This window comes from Dasypus novemcinctus, chromosome 21 (genome assembly GCF_030445035.2).
Source record: "Dasypus novemcinctus isolate mDasNov1 chromosome 21, mDasNov1.1.hap2, whole genome shotgun sequence".
NCBI classification, from domain to species: Eukaryota; Metazoa; Chordata; class Mammalia; order Cingulata; family Dasypodidae; genus Dasypus; species Dasypus novemcinctus.
In genome coordinates, this window is record NC_080693.1 from 63,326,636 (window position 1) to 63,343,047 (window position 16,412).

The 16,412-nt window shown below is 63.2% G+C and overlaps 2 protein-coding genes across 2 annotated transcripts; one reads left to right on the top strand and one right to left on the bottom strand.

Moving 5' to 3' along the window:
* Positions 1 to 262: 262 nt before the first annotated feature.
* GRN (granulin precursor) lies at positions 263 to 6,632 on the top strand. Its single transcript, XM_004451556.5, has 13 exons — positions 263 to 384; positions 2,776 to 2,920; positions 3,043 to 3,177; positions 3,285 to 3,369; positions 3,814 to 3,926; positions 4,003 to 4,138; positions 4,265 to 4,374; positions 4,569 to 4,692; positions 4,881 to 4,978; positions 5,065 to 5,301; positions 5,531 to 5,758; positions 5,853 to 6,080; positions 6,178 to 6,632. Exons 2-13 carry the CDS (start codon positions 2,783 to 2,785, stop codon positions 6,313 to 6,315), a joined length of 1,770 nt encoding a protein of 589 aa, XP_004451613.1. The 5' UTR covers positions 263 to 384; positions 2,776 to 2,782; the 3' UTR covers positions 6,316 to 6,632.
* Positions 6,633 to 6,740: 108 nt separating this feature from the next.
* FAM171A2 (family with sequence similarity 171 member A2) lies at positions 6,741 to 16,412 on the bottom strand. Its single transcript, XM_012522580.4, has 8 exons — positions 16,265 to 16,412; positions 12,732 to 12,959; positions 12,434 to 12,526; positions 10,035 to 10,193; positions 9,773 to 9,952; positions 9,558 to 9,674; positions 9,319 to 9,445; positions 6,741 to 8,690 (listed from the first exon to the last, which is right to left on the bottom strand). Exons 1-8 carry the CDS (start codon positions 16,368 to 16,370, stop codon positions 7,241 to 7,243), a joined length of 2,460 nt encoding a protein of 819 aa, XP_012378034.2. The 5' UTR covers positions 16,371 to 16,412; the 3' UTR covers positions 6,741 to 7,240.

Sequence of the window (16,412 nt, forward strand, 5' to 3'; positions counted from 1 at the left end):
GAAACCGGGAGCCAGGAAGACTGGCACGGCCGCCTCCCAAAGGCGGACTAGGGCGTCATGTGATGCTCCAATCACATGAGATGCTCCAATCACATGATCCCTAAGAATAGGGGTGATGAGCTCGAGGAAGTGGGGGGAGCAGAGTGAGTTGGGTAGGAAAGATACACAGCATTCCAGGCTGGCCCCGCCTCCACGTCGACGAGTAACCAATGAGAGCGCGGCAGTGGACCTCTGGCCAATGGAAGCTGAGGTGGGCGGGCCCGAGGGGCCCTGTCTGCGAGCCGCGGGGCAGCTGCTGCCCAGCGAGCGCGGACCCTGAGGCGGGCTAGGAGGCCGCCCCGCCGACCCCTCGCGTGCTTCTTCCCGGGGCTCCAGCCGCGGACGGTGAGCTTGAGGCTCCTTCGGAGTCCGAAATGGGAGACAAGAGGAGGCTCGCTTATAGGAACTCCTAAGGGGTTTCTGATGTACTGGAGGGAGTTTTCTAGGGGAGGGAGCAAGCAGTCATTGCAGTGACCCCCATTAGAAGGGGGTTCCTCTCCGGGATCCCCGGAAACTGCAGCCCCTTCCCCTAAAGCAGGGACCACCCCATTCCTGAGCCAGCCCCACTCCCTGTAGGCAGGTGCCGGCTCCTTCCTCTCCTGGTGGTGGTGGTGGGGGGGAGTCCCCGCGACTGCTTGGAGAGGGAGAGGCGCCCGCCCCTTGTCCCGAGCTCGGAGAGACTGGGAGAGGGGACTGAAACTCTGGCGTCCTCAAAGGTAGTAGGGATTTGGAGGGGCGAGTGAGCTCCTGGGTGGTGCCTGGCGCTTCCTTACTTCCTCTCGTTGTGGGAGGATGTGGGCGGTGGGACGAGCCGCCTCTGCCCCTCCCTGCCACTCTCCCTGCCCGGCTGCTGCTGGGCTGGCCCACCTTTGGGGACTCTCCCTCTCCTCCTGGCACTCGGAGTTGGGGGGTGCCCCCTAGTGGAAGATGACGTCGCTCGGGGCTCGAAGAAGCTTCTGTCCTCCCTCTGTTGTGGCAGTGTGGGGTGGCCACTCAGAACCCTAGTGGACAGTAGTAGCCAGAGAGGAGCGGAGCCTCCTGCTCCCGCGGGCCGAGTGGTGTGTGGGCGTGTGTGTGCACTCCGTAGAAGCGCGCATGCACTAACCTCGGGGACACAGGAAGGGAAGTAGACACATAAATCCCCAGGGGGCCGAGTAGTCCTACATGTGTGAGGACAGGCAGCCCTTCTGCCTAAGCAAGCGGCCAGGCTGCTGAGGGTGAGGGTGAGACAGGTGGTAGAGACTTCCTTGGCCTGGGAGCTGTGGTGGTGGAGGAGAGAGACGGGGACAGTGGTCCAGGACCAGATGCCCCGAGAGGACCTCTTGGGGGAGGGGCACCTGAGGAAAGCCGGGTGAGGAGAGAGGGGATTTGAGTGACTAGGTGGGTGGGTCTTCCTGGCCTGCCACCCAGCAGTGCCACACACAGACCCACGGGGAGGCTGCCAGGGGTGGGGAGCAACTTTTGAAGCTCCCACTGTTGGTGGCAATTCTAGGGCTAGGACCCAAATGCAGTTTCCACACAGCCCCTGTCCCCCATTTTCACCCTGCCCAGTTCATCTGCCCAGGAACACTTCAGTCCCTCTCCTGGCCCTCTCCCTCTGCTGGGACGCAAGGTCTCTGTCCTTCCGGGGCTTGGAGTTCCTTCCAGGGCACTGCCCAGGGTGCCTCTTGTGAAATAAACCCAGGCCCACTGTGCTCTGGAGCCATCAAGCCTGTCGTCGCCAGGACTTGATATTTGACATGGGCGTGCTACTTGTTGTCTCTGAACCTCGGTTTCCTCCTTTGAAAAGCAAAGACAATAATAATTACTACCTTGGGTGATTGTTGCAAACAGTGACCAGTGCTGTGACCAGTGCTGTGTGGGCCACCGACAGGCTCAACAGACCTTCCCGGCTGCTCCTCTAGGCGGGGTCACGCCCTCCCCGCCTGCCCTGTTGAATTCCGGCTGCTGAGCTTGGGGGAAGTGTTGTTAGGAAGTGAGAATCTGCACCCCCAGGGACTCGGGGCTTGGTTCCTCCTGCTGACGCAGGTGGGCAGGGGGGTGGGCGGGGAGGGCCTCGCAGGCCTTGTGGCGTCTGCACTTGTGGCTGAGTTTTGGCACCCAGCGTGGGGGCGGGGATTGGTATGTTCGGTGAGTCTGAAGGGCCCTGGCGGTGTTGGGAGCCCCTCAGGGAACAGGTGTCTCAAAGATTCACACAGCCTGTGTGTCCCCTTCCCTGCGAGGGAGGGGACAGTCAGCAGGCAGGCAGTGGCCAGCCCCTGGAGAAGGCAGCCCAGACCCCATGAACCACCACTTTCCTTTTCACAACTTCCCTGCCCTGTGGCTTCCCACGTCCTGTGGTGACTCCCACACGGGCCATGGCAGGGTGCAGGTGTGAGCGGAAGGCCAGGAAAAGGGAACCCTGGCTTTTGCTCGGCTCCCCCCGCCCCTCAGCCCGGCCCTCTCCTGGGACTACTGAAGCCTCCCCCGGAGGAGGCCCACGTCCCCACAGGTCAGACCATACGTCCTCCTGACTGGCACATGCTTCCCTCTCGGTGACTGTGACTGCGTAGCAACCACAGAGACCCACGTGTCGGGCCACGTGTGGGAACACAGATCCACCCATACGCTCATTCACAGGAGACGTGGGCAGCTAAGTTTCAGGTTTCACGTCTTCCATCCTGAGGAGTCGCTGGGCGAGTGAGTGTGCTCAGAATCGAGGGGGCATGGGCTTAAGCCAGTTGCTAAATTGTACAGGCAGACCATGTGGATCCTGGTGAGCTGGGTGGCCTTGGTGGCAGGGCTGGCAGCCGGAACGCAGTGCCCTGATGGTCAGCTCTGCCCTGTGGCCTGCTGCCGGGATGCAGGAGGAGCCAGCTACAGCTGCTGCAGTCCCCTTCTGGTGAGTGCCCCTCAGCCAGGCAAGAGCTGGCAGCCTGGGTTTTCCCAAAGGGTCATCCCGGAGTGGCCCAAGGCGGCGGCCAGGCACTGTCCTTCGGTTTATCTTCTGCCCTTTCTTCCCAGGACAAGCGGCCCTCTTGGCTCACAGTGCTGAGCAGGCCTCTGGGCCCACCCTGCCAGATCGATGCTCACTGCTCTGCTGGTTCCTCTTGCCTTCTCACTGACTCGGGGACCTCCAGCTGCTGCCCCTTCCCGGAGGTGAGGGCCCCGTCAGCTCTACACTAGCTTAGATCTGCACTGACGCTTTCCTGCTCTCCCACCCCAGGTCAAAGGGCCTCTCCAACACAGCCTTCTGTGTCCCACAGGCCGTGGCATGCAGGGATGGACGCCACTGCTGCCCACGGGGCTTCCACTGCAGTGCCAACGGGAGGTCCTGCTTCCGCAGCTCAGGTTTGCCAGGGGTGTGGTGGAGGACAGGCAGGCAGGCAGCATGTGGACCCTGGAGTGTCCAGGAGCCCAGCTGAGTGGCCCTCTTGCTGCCCTTGTGCCTTCATTCACGTGGCATCTGTACTAAGCAACCCTGCGGTGGACAGAGGGGCAGCACTGGGGCAAGGAGAGGGCAGGAGAGCGCCCAGGACTCCTGGTGGCTGCTGGTGCAGGCGTGGCAGGGGTGGGTAAAGGGGTCCTCCCTGTGCCGTCTCGCTGAGGCAGGGACTGCTTGTGGAGACAGTGGGTTAAGGATGGCTGGGAGGTCACCGAACTGCAGGACTAGCCCCCTGCCCAGCCCTCCAGCATCTGAGCCTGCAGGCCCCTCTGCCAGCAGCCCCTTGACTGTTGGGGCAGAGTGACTTCCACTGGCCTGCTTGATGGAGCCTTGCATCATCCTGTCTACAGATGCCAGCTCCTTGGGTGCCATCCAGTGCCCCGACAGCCGGTTCGAGTGCCCCAGCTCCTCCACATGCTGCACTATGCTCGATGGCTCCTGGGGCTGCTGCCCCGTACCGCAGGTACAGGTGTGGCGACGGGGTGGGGTGCAGAGCTAGGGGCTGGAGGAGGCAGGCAGTCAGAACCACCTCTTCCCAGGCTTCTTGCTGTGAAGACAAGGTACACTGCTGCCCCCACGGCACCTCCTGCGACCTAGCTCACGCCCGCTGCCTTTCGCCCACGGGTTTCCACCCCCTGTCATTGAAGACCCCCGCGCAAAGGACTAATAAGGCAGGTAAGGAGGTGGGAGAGCATCAGGTTGGGGGTTGGGGTGAGGGGAGAAGCCACATCTGGCTCCCAGCTGGGAAAGAGGCCCCTCCACCTTCCCTGGCTCGCACCTCACTGCCCTCTCCCCTTCCAGTGGCTTTGCTCACCGCGGTCCTATGTCCCGATGCACAGTCTCAGTGCCCTGATGGTTCTACCTGCTGTGAGCTGCCCAGTGGGAAGTACGGCTGCTGCCCAATGCCCAATGTGAGCGAGGGGCTGGAGCCAGGGGGGCTTTGCTGGGGTTCCAGGGCGTGGGGCTGGCCTGGTGGTTGCTGGGAGCCTGGCTGGCTTAGAACTCACACCACCCCCTAGTGGGGGATTGCGGCAGTGCCAGCCTCTGTTCCCTGGGCCAGACTGAGGCTGGCAGTCACAAGCCCCAGCCCCGTCCCCCCATCCAGGCCATCTGCTGCTCCGACCACCTGCACTGCTGCCCCCAGGACACTATTTGCGACCTGATCCAGGGCAGATGCCTCTCCAAGGGGAATGCTACCGCGCTCCTCACCAAGCTGCCCGCACACACAGGTACCAGGGACAGGCCACGGGCCCCGGCCGCCTACCCCAGGAGGAGCTCCTGGCTGCATGGAGGCGCCGGTGCTGGCAGGAGCGGCATCTGTGTCCTCATCTGGTTCTAGCTAAGAAGTCAGCAAAGGGTGGGCACCCTAGGGACCCCCACAGCCATTGCTGACCCTTCCTCCTTGCCTGCCTTGCAGTGCAGGAGGTGAAGTGCGACACAGAGGTGAGCTGCCCAGATGGCTACACCTGCTGCCGCCTACAGTCGGGGGCCTGGGGCTGCTGCCCTTTTGTCCAGGTACCCAGGAGTGGTGGGTGGGCTGAGCTGAGGGGGCTGCCAGTGCTAGGCCTCTGTCCCCACTGGCACCTCTCCATCCACTGTAGGCTGTGTGCTGTGAGGACCACATCCACTGCTGCCCGGCGGGGTTTAGGTGTGACACAGAGAAGGGAACCTGTGAGCAGGGGGCCTTCCAGGTGCCCTGGATGGAGAAGGTCCCAACCTTCCTGAACCCCAAGTCCATGGAGAGTGACGTCCCCTGTGACAACGTTACCAGCTGTCCCCCCTTCAACACCTGCTGCCGACTCGCCTCTGGGGAGTGGGGCTGCTGTCCTGTGCCAGAGGTGCATGGGAAGGAGGGCAGCACTGGGGAGGGGTGGGCAATGTCCTGGCCAGGGCAGGTGGCCAGACTCCTGTCGCCGTGCTCTTCTGCCCTCTGCCTAGCCCACGGCTGGCACAGCACCTCAGCCAGACCGTTTCCAGCTAGAGGAGCTGTGAGGAGGAGAGGCAGGGGTGGGGCGTGGGGTGGGGCTCAGCACCCACCCCCAGCTCAGACCACTGTGTTCTATCCAGGCTGTCTGCTGCTCAGACCACCAGCACTGCTGCCCCTCTGGCTATACGTGCACAGCTGAGGGGGCGTGTGAGAGGGGGGACACGGTGGTGGCCGGGCTGGAGAAGCAGCCCGCCTCCCGGGCCGCCTCGCCCACAGACACCGGCTGTGACCAGCACACCAGCTGCCCCGTGGGGCAGACCTGCTGCCCCAGCCTGAGCGGGGGCTGGGCCTGCTGCCAGCTGCCCCACGTGAGTGCCACCTGCCCGCCCCTTAGTAGGGAGCCAGACCCTGGGAGGATTGGGGCAAATGAGATCAGGATGCCACGTGTCCCCGTCTCCCCAGGCCGTGTGCTGCGAGGACCGTCAGCACTGCTGCCCAACTGGCTACACCTGCAACGTGAAGGCCCGGTCCTGTGAGAAGGAGGTGGACCCTGCCCAGCCTGCCACCCATCTGACCCGAAGCCAAGTGGACGTGGGGGACGTGAAGTGTGGGGCAGGGCGTTTCTGCCACGATAACCAGACCTGCTGCCATGACAGCCTTGGGGGCTGGGCCTGCTGTCCCTACCGCCAGGTCAGTGCCACCCTCTGCCTGGCGGAGGGGGGGTACTGGTGTGGGCCAGGTTGCGCCCTGTCTAACCTTCGCCCCCCTCTCCGCCACCACCAACCAGGGCGTCTGCTGTTCAGATCGGCGTCACTGCTGCCCTGCAGGCTTCCACTGTGGGGCCAGGGGCACCAAGTGTTTGCGCAGGGACAGCGTGCGCTGGGACGCCTCTTTGAGGGGCCAAGCCCCGAGACAGCTGCTGTGAGGAGGGCTCGAGGACATCCAGAAGACACTGTGCAGACCTGGGAGCCTGCTGAGAGGGTGCCCCCTGCTCAGGCCTTCCCAGCGCCTCTCCCCCACCAGTCTCCCTGGATCCCCCACCCCATTCTGAGGTCCACCATCATCACCATGGGAGGTGGGGCCTCACTCTGAGGCCTTCCCCACGAGAATGGGGTCCGTGGCGTGAGCCGCGTTACAAGCTGCCATCCCTCCCCCAATTTCTGTGGACCCTGTGGCCCGGTGCTGTCGGCGCTCCACAGGTGGGTGTGTCTGTGTGTGCTCCAATAAAGTTTATACACTTTCTTAACAGTGTCTGATTGGGCCACCCTGCCTGCCTGCCCCACGGGACCCGGGAGCAGGGCTCCTCTAGTGCCAACGTCCCCCCCATCCCACAGAAAGACGGATGCAGAGTTAATCTCACCAGTTTTCTATTTGCTGTTGCCCACTGCCACCCCATCCCTCTACTCCCTGGTTCCCAGAGCGGACCCCTGCCACCAGTCCTGGGGCAGGGGTGGGCTAGTCAGCAAGCAGCACCCCTCCCCTCCGGGGGGGGCCTCAAGGAATGCCCCCTCCCTTCCCAGCCCTCACTCTAGCAGCTGGGGCCCGGTTGCCCCTCCTGCTTTTCCACAATAGAGCTTTCTATGTACAGCCCCATTTTTACAGGCACTGCTTCCCCCCACCCAGCCCTCCTCCCCAGCACCTCCCTCCCCCTGCCCGAAGGCAAACATGGGGTCCCTCCCAAGACCTTACCCAGGACGTACCAGCGAACGCTCCGCAGATGGTGTTGGCCGCTCTGCAGGCCGGGGCTTGGGGCTAAGAGCGAGCTCCCGCCCCCGCCCCCCGGGGGGCGCGCACCCTGGGGGCAGGCCCGGGCGGAAGCGGCGGGGGCAGAGGCAGGGCCAGGGGCGGCGCTACTTGACGTTGAACACCATGAGCGGCCGCTCCTCCCGCCGCTGCCACGGGCTCTTCTTGTCGCCCGCCTCGTCACCCGCCTCCGTCCCCAGCTCGTCCTCCGGGCTGGTGAGCGAGTCGCGCCGCAGCTCGCTGGCGCTGCTGCGGGAACTGTCCCCGCGGCTGCGGCCCCGACCCCGGGGCACCGTGGCCGCGCGGCCCTCGGGCGCCGCCACCTCGTCCAGCAGCGGCGTCAGCGAGTTGTCCTCCGGGGAGCAAAGACCCGTGCGGCTCTCGCTGCTGCTGGGCTCCGTGTCCTCGCTGAGCGCCAGGCGCGGGGGCCCGGGCGGCGGCGGCGGCGCGCGCTCCCGCTCCTCCCGCGAGGGCCGCCGGCGCGCGGGCCGCGCCTCGTGCACGTCGACGCCCGAGTCCAGGCTGGCGTCGGTGCTGCGGCCCCCGCCGCCCGCCTGCAGGTCGATGTAGGAGTGGCGGACTTGCGAGTTGGAGCGCCCGTCGAGGGACACGAACCAGGCTCGCGGGTGCGGCTTCACGCCCAGTTCGAGCAGCTTCTTCTCGGTCAGCGCCTGCAGCTCCCCGTTGAGCTGCGCCATGGTGGACTCGTTGAACAGCACCGGGATGGTGACCGAGCCGCTGACGGGCGCCGAGCGCCCGCCCCCCCAGCCCTCGCCGCCGCCGGCCCCGCCGCCCTCGCCCCCCGCGCCCGGGTGGCCCTGCAGCAGCGGGCGCTGGGGGTCGGGCTGGGAAAAAGGGCGCGCGGGGCCCGAGGCCGTGCCCTCCGCCGGGGCAGGCTCGTCGCCCGCCCCCGCCGCGCCCGCCTCGCCGCCGAGGCGCACGTAGTGCGCGGGGATCACCAGGGTGGGCATGACGTTGCGGTAGACGCTGTCCTTGAGGTGGTCGATGGAGCCGCAGAAGATGAGCTGCCCGGCCTGGCTGAGCGACGGCGGCCGCGCCAGCTGGTCCACCGACTGGGACAGCAGGAAGTCGGGGGTCTTGCTCTCGGCTGCCCCCTTGTGGCCCAGATAGTGGTCGAAGGGCGGCGGCGGCGATGGCGGCTCATGCAGGAAGGCTGGGGCCCCCGGGGGCCCCCGCCGGTACTCCTCTAGGCCTGGCTCCAGCCCGCCGGGAGCCTCGACGGAGCGGGCGCCCTTGAGCCCGGCGCCCTCGCCCCCGCGGGCACCCGAAGGCTCGGCGCCCGGGCGACCACCAGGGCGAGGCTTGGCGCGGAAGAAGTCGTCCCGGGAGGTGTCCAAGTCCCGGGAGCTGGAGAAGGCCGAGTGGAGGGGGCCTGGAGGCGGAGCCTCGGGGTCCCCCGACGGGGCGGGCTCCAGGGATCCACCACAGATGAGATGGAGCTGGGACATCGAGGTGGCCTGGTCTCGTTTGTTCCCGTCAGAGGGCCCGGTGAGCTGCAGCTTGCGGTGCTGTTGTCTCGGCTTCAGGCAGCGCCTTCTGGAGAGGAGAGGGCCGACCGGGACCCTCAGGAAATGGGAGGACCTCGGCAGCCCCCAACTCTCCAGCTCGCCCCCCCCACCACCCCCCACCCCCGCCCCGCGGCTGCTAGATGAGAAGTGGATAAGGTTGCGGGAGTGGAGTGAACCCCTGAAGCATTTGGGAGAGATGGGGAGGAGCCCCGGTGGGGCCTGGGAGAGGTTTGTGGGAAGAGCTTGGGTGTTTGCGGGAGGCCGGTCGGGTCAGCTCTGCCCTGTTGTAGGAAGTGCGGTGAGAACCTGGGAAGAGCATTTGAGCCACGTGGGGGCATCTGGCCTGGGGTCTCTTGGGAGGGAGAGCTGGGCTGGTGGGAGCAGCAACAGATCTCCTCTGGAGGGAGCCAGATGGCAGCTCCTGCTCCCTGTCCCCCTTCCCGCTCTAGGCACTGGGCTTTTCAGGCAGGTGCAGGTGCAGGTGTCTTTCTCACCAGTGCCTTGAGGATGGAATCGTGATTTACACATCTCTGGGGCCCCAGTGCCCAGCAGGAGGCCGGGCCGAGAGCAGGCTTCTGTCAGTGCATGGGGTGAGAGGTAGTTGGGGGGCCAAGGCGGGGGGACTGGGTGGCCCCTGGTGGCCCCTGCGCACTCACCGGCAGTAGTAGATGAGCAGACACAGCAGAATGAGCACCAGCAGGGCCAGAGCCGCCAGGATGGTGAGGAGGAAGATGGTGTGGTAGGTGCCAATGTCCTGGATGCCCGACGTGATGGTGACCAGCCCTGTGCCAGGCAGGGAGGGGCTTAGTGGCCTCGGGACTCCACTCTGCTGGCCTCCCCTTCCAGCCTCGTGTCCATTCCTGCCACCCCCTCCCCTCTCCCCCACCACTCTCACCGGCCGTGGGGGAGGCCATGGCAGCCGCCCAGTACCCCAGCTGGGAGGAGACGAAAGTCCAGTAGAGCTGCCGGCCTTCCTTCCGGATCACGCCACTGCCATTGCGGACCCACAGCCCTGAGAGAGACGGCGTTTTCATCAAATTCCATGTCCTCCCACCTCAGTGCCGTTTTCCCTCTCCCAACTCGGGCACCTGGAACCCCCGAGGCACTCACCACTCTTTGGGTCGAACCTCCAGGCTGGAATACTGGTGCCTACGGCGAGGGCCCGAGGCTCCGAGGGTACGGGTAGAGACAGCTGGATGGGGCCCGAGAGTGGCACCTCCGTGCCGTTGCTTGTCAGCAGGTGCACACTCACGGCAGCCAGGGGCATCAGCTCCAGCCAGGAGCCATTGCCTGGGGAAGGTGACACAGGACTGAGGGCTAAATAAACCCAGGTTAGGGGAGCAACCCCTTCCCCGCCCAGCACTCAGCATACCTGAGCTGGAGGCCTCAGTGCCCAGGAAGGCAGGGAAAGCCCGCATTTCCTGCTGGGTGCTGGCAGGTGTGAGCGAGGCCCACAGCTGGCTGTAGGTGGAGTTGACAGGCAGGCAGGCAGCCCGGCAGTGGAACTGCACCCAGGGTTGGGAGCGGGCACCTGGGCAGAGAGAGGGCTGTCGTGACACAGCAGAGACAAGGCTTCCCAGGGACCAGAGCAAGAAAGCATCTAAGGTGTAAGGGAGCCCTGGGCCAGCTACTTGGAAAGGCCCAGGAGGGTGGTGACTCGGGGAGAAAACGTTCATCTAGAAGGGACATGGACCTGCTGTCTCCATGTCCTGCCTGCGTGACCCTGAGCAAGTTACTTGTTCTCTTTCAAACAATTTTCTTACAGACCTATAAAATGATGAGGTTCAGATCCTCCATCATTATTGTGTGCCGCACGACAGGCACGGTGCTAGGTGCTAGGGATACAAAGGTGAATGCGATCCAACTCCCTGCTTTTAAGAAGTCCAGGCTAGTGTGGCACTGTCCACATCACTGCCCACTAAGAGACACAAGCAGCTAGTAAGCACTTGGAGTGTGGCTAGCGTGACGCACGAACGGAATTGAACATATTTTGGTTTTTACTGCCTTTTTAATGTAATTTAAGTTATTTAAATTCAAATAGCCACATACAGCTAGTGGCTACTGCCTTGGACAGCTTAGGTCAAGCATGCGTGTGTGTGTGTTGGGGTGCAGATATGTGAAGAGAATGCCAACACCACCTGGTAATAGTAGCTAACGTTTATTACGCCTTGCCACACGCTCGGCACTGTTCTAAGCAGGTTACCTCTTTAATTGGCATAGTAGCCTCTGAGGAACCCAGTGTAGAGCTGCAGGAATTGAGGCAGGAGAGGCTGAGTAACTTGCTCACGGTTACTCAGCTCAAGGTCACAATCCTTGAGCCACAACTGAAGCCCAGACAAGCGGGCACCAGCGCCCATGCTCTCCACCACTGTCCACCCTGCTTGGCGGTGACCCTAGAGGGATGCCGTGAGCACGGGGAGTGTGGCCGCCCAGTCAAGCAAGGCCCCGCAGAATCTCGAAAGATGCAGAAGACTCACTAGAAAGAAAGTAGGAAGGGACTTCCAGCACTTCTGGCACTGGAAAGGCCCAGGGGCACAAGGCTGCTGTGCTCAGGAACCGGAAGCAGCAGATGAATGGAGGGGGCGGGGAGCGAGGCCCCGTGGGGGCAGCCCCTGAGCACGCGGTCAGCCTTGTGAGGGAGCCTGGGCCTTGTACTGAAAGCAGTGGGAGTCGGGGAAGGGCTTTAAGCTAAGGGGCAAGAGTAGGCGGTTGAGCATTTTAGAAACCTCCAAAGGCATCTCGAAATCTCTCCAGGATCCGAGAGAGGAAGGAGAGCAAAGAATGACTTTGGGATAAGGGCTCAAGTAGAGAATATAAGTTTGAGGGGGGGTATTCTCCCACTCACAAACCCACTGTGGCTCCCTCTTGCTGGCAGGATGGAGGCTAACTCCCCGCCTGGCTTCATCACCCAGTCTCCACCAGGCACCCCTCCTGCACAGCCAGGCCAGTGAGTTCCTGCACCCTAGCTCCTCCCAGCCCCCCTCATTTCCCCTTCTGCTCTGCACCTCGAGGCTCCCGGAGGCCTTCCGCTCCCATGAAGATGTCTTCGCTCCCCGTTCAGTCTCACGGCCCACGCGGTCTCCCAGCTCCCCCTACCAGGTTCTCCTGCTTGTCGATGCTCACAGCATGGGATGCAGCTGCCCTCTACTCCACTTCCCTGCCTGCTCTGTAATTATTTCAGGATTTGCAATGATTTATTTGACTGTCTCTCAACTTGCCTGTGACCTCCACGAGGCGGAGAACAGTTCTGTTCTTCCTTACCACTATTTCCCAGCCCCAGACCCAGTGCCCTGTGAAGTGTATGTGCTGACTTAAATATTGGTTGAATGAGACTGAGCCCGTGGTGGGGGAGGACCACTCTGGGTGGCTCTGGCCTTGCACTTGGTAGGTGTTCAGTATTCATAGAATGACCCTTTTGTGGCCTAACACAGTTAGGTGCCCAGTGAGTGCACACAAATTTATGTAGATTAACTGAAGATAAAGGTGGCAGGGAGTGGGGCTTCTAAAGGGAGTAGAGGGAGAATAGAAGCCATGAGAAGCCCCAATAACAATAATCCTTTATTGAGCAGCTACTGCGCTAAGTTCTTTACAAACTTCGTTATTTGGATGTGTAGGTACTTGCCTTATCTTCTTTTTCCAGATGAACAAACTGACTCAGAGGGGCTAAGCGATTTGCCCAAGGTCATTCAGTGAACACGTGGGAAAGCTGAGCTCTCCATTCCAGGGCAGTGGGAAGGAGGAGTTGAGGGGTAAGGTGGGGGAAAGCCTTACCAGGAGAGCCCAAGAGGATGTGCACAAGGTCCTCATAGAGGATGAGGGTTGCTGGCCGCTCAGGAAGCAGGTAGAGGCTGACAGACGCATATACTGTGGGGCGGGGGAGGGGCGGCTGGTCAGCTCCAGAGAAAGCCCCAGCCCAGGCCGGGCGCGCCCTCCCTCTGTCCCTCTGAGCCCCCCAGTCCAGGCAGCAGCTGCTGAAAGGCCTTCCCCCTCCTCCCCCAGCACTATTTTGGGAAGGGGCTGATGGAGGGTCAGCTGCTGCCTCTTCCCCCTCCCCTGCCCCTGCACTCACGGGGCAGCTTGTCAACACGCCAGGGCACGGAGTTGGTGAGGAAGCCAGGGCGGGCAGCAGTGACCAGCACCCAGGTGCCCAGGCGGTATCTGAGGGGTAGTGTGGCCATGCCCTCTGAGTCCGTCGTGCCAGCAGCTAGCAGCGTCCGGTTCCCAAACACGTCCACCGAGGCCCGGGCCAGGGGCACCAGTTCCCCACTCACATACACCTGCACTTTGATCAGGACCTCTGTGGGCAAGATGGGGTGAAGGGAGTGAGAAGGAGGAAGTGGGGGAGAGAACTGGGGAGTCCTGAGAGGTGCTTGGCTGGGAGAGGCTTTGGGGCTGAGGCTAGAGAAGTTATTATAAGAACCAGCATTTATAGAGCACTTACTGTGTGCAAAAAGAGCTGTGCACATGGATTGCATTTAAACCATGCATGGGCCTGTGACGTAGGTACTATTACCATATCCCAAGTCTTGACACATTGGCTTTTTCACATTTTAGCATTTCTCAGGCTATGCCTACAATTAATGATGTCATAATTATATTTGGCAGCATTTTTTCCCCTTCCTTACTGGTGCATGAAATAATAGTGCATCTTATAGTCAGCAGTGTCTTGGATTCAGTAAAATACCCCATTTTCCACATAAGGAAACTGAGGATCAAAGAGCTGAGATACCTGCAGGTCATTTATTACCCCCGGATAAGTGGCAGATCTGGGACCCAGCCAGGCAGTCCGCCTCTGGAGCCCCAATTCTTAACTATAGGGCTCTACCAGGGGGAGGACAGGGAAGGGGTCCTGAGAGAGAATGAATGCGGAGAACCAGGGGCCTGCGGATGGAGAGGAGAGGGCAGGACTCAGCTGTTCCGAAGGGAGGGGTCAGCATTTTGAGTTCTCAGAAAAAAGTTAAGGGGAGACTAGGGGAATTGGTCATTCCCGGAGTCCTTTGCCCATTTCCCTTCAGATTTAGGGACTCACTCTGACCCCCAAGACCAAACAAGTACCTCCTGACCCCTCCCTCTCACATGTATAACCCACCCCCTTCCCAGCTGGTCAGCTATATTCCGTCACCATGGCAACGCCCTCATTCCTCCCAGGAGATCTGGCAGGGAGCTGGGGCCCTGGCAAGGGGAAAGGGAAGGAGGCCTGGGGGGGCCGACACAGGCCCTCAGGAAACTTGTGCAGAGGGGGCTGGGAAAGGAAACCCAAGTATTTTGCCTTCCAGAGCGGCCTCTTGCCACAGCCCTGCCAGGCTGGTCTGGTCAGGTGTCCTGAGCTCAGATGGGGTGACAGGGAGGCGCCAAGCCCTGAGTTGTTGCCGTGGATTCCCCAGGTTACCCCTCTGACCCGTCCCACCACCAACCCCTTCCCACTTGGCTTGGCCCTTCCCTCAAGAACGTGCCTCACCCCTGGCTAGCTGCCGGTAGTGGGAGTAGAGGAGGTGTCCTGCCTGCAGCCATACAGGGGCATCTCTCAGGACCCAGAGGGGCGGCTGGGAGTGGGCTGTGTGCTGGACATAAACCTGGGGGAGTCCAGGTGCAGGAGAAAGAGCTGGAGTTGAGAGCAGTAGGGCACAGGGAGGTCAGGGGGTCACGGGGACTTTGGGAAGGCCCCATGAGTAGGGCCTGGCACTCCACAGTGACAGGTGTCTTATCTCAGGCTTCCAACTCCAGGGCCAGCACCACGCCTGCCCCTGGCATCCCACCCAGCTGTCTGCCTAAGCCCCTCTCCCTGTCCCCTCCCAGGCCTGAGCCCAACCCTTTAGGGTGGGTGCACACGCCAGACCCTCTCCCACTCTGGTTCTCCCAAGAGCTGGCAGCTCCCCCACCCCCTTTCTACCACCACCCAGAAGGAATTCTGAGAAGCTGGAGGGGTAGCTAGCCCCACCCCCAACCACCCCCAGCTAGGAGCAGCTGGATGGAGCAGCTGGGAGGAGGGGACCCGGGCCTTGAGAAAATGGTCATTTGAGGGAATGCGTTGGGTTCCAGGCCAGATCAAAGGAGGGGAGGTGGCCCCGGGGGATGAAACAGGGGTGGGCAGGTAAGGTCCCAAGGAAGCAGCAGTGCCAAGCTGGGGGGCATGGGGCAGATGCTTAGCAGATTCCCTTCTCCCATCCCTTTAGCCTGGACTCCCAGCCAGTGGCCTGGGAGAGCTCCCTATCCCGGCTCTATTCCAGGCAATCCCCTAGACCCCCCCTCTCCCCTGGGGTGCAGGGGCCTGAGGGAGGGGCTTTCTAAGAAACTAGGTGCTCTTTCTCCTGTAGAGAACAGGGGAGACTGAGGTTGGGGGAAATTCCTCCCCCATTCCTCAAAGCCTGGCATTCCATACAGTATCCGCCTCTCCCGGCTTCAGTCCCTGCTTCATTCCAGAAGGAAATCCGACCCCCTCCTTCCATCCGGACCCCACTTCCCTCATCCAGACACACATCCCCCCTGCTTTTCCTGCCAGCTCCTTGATGGTGGTGGTGGGGTGGGGGGAGTGGAGAGGCTGTTTCAGGCAGCGATGTGGCACATAGGTGGGGGAGGGGCAAGCAGTGGCTGGGGCGGTGGGCAGAGGGCTGGGAGGTGGCGCAGGGCTTGGGGGGAGGCTTCTAAGAGCCTAGGCGGCGAGTGTGGGGTCAAGGTGCCGCCCTCACACACCCCCCTCACTGCAGGAGCCCCACCCCCACCTCACACACCCACCTGGCCCGCTGAGGCTCTGGGAGGGTCTCCTCCACCGAGAAGACGTTAGGAGAGGCGGGGTTGCCCGCGGGCGGGCTGGGGACAGGAGTGGTGGGAGGCCGCCTGGACGGGGACCCGGGCACCTGCCCTCCCGGCCGGCACTGCCCCCAGGCAGCCAGCCAGCGCAGCATGGCTCCGCCACCACAGCCCTGCCATGCGCCCCGAGCTGGGGATCACAATACACCCCTTTTCCAGAGCCTCCAACTGCAGCCCCTCCTCCGTCGTGGGCTGATCAGCGTTTGTTTGGTGCACCCCAAATTCTAAACCCGGGGGGCCGGCTAGGCGCTGTCAGGTTCCAGGACGCAGGACCCCGTCGGAGCCGTCAATCCCGCCAGCAGCCTCGCCCACTCCCGGGCCTCCCCTCCCCCCTTCCAAGCGGCCCTAGACGCCCAGCTCTCGTCCCGCCCAGGGTGGCAGCCGGGGCCCGCGCCCCCACCCAGCCCGCCTCAGGGACCCGGAACCCGCAGGGGGCTGCGGAGCCCGCACCCGCCCCAGCGCGCCCCTGGGCGGGTGTCTTCGGTAGACAATGGCTCAGGCGGCAGCGCCTCGCGGACCCGGAGGGAGAAAGATACGGCGGAAGGGGGCGGCGGCGCGGGGCCCCGGGACCCCCCCTCCCCATTGTGTCTCCCCCAGCCCCCCGCCCCGGGTCTCCTGTTCCCCTTCCCCCACCCTTTCCCACAAGCGCCGTCCCCAGGTCACGTAACTCCCCCCATCTAAATCCGGGAAATAGAATACCCCCAAATTCACGCGGCCGCCGAGGGGGGACTGGCGGGCGGGGCCCGGGGCGAGGGGCGCAGCCCCGCGATCGCGGCCCCTCACGGCCGGACTCACCCTGCTCCGGCGGCGACTTGCCGGGAGCCCGGGAGGCGCTGCCGAGCAGCAGCCCCAGCAGCGGCAGCAGCCGCGCCAGGACGCCGGGGCCACTCGGCGGCGGCATCGCGGGGCTCGGCCAGGCCTGGCGCCCGCCCGGCCCCGCTCG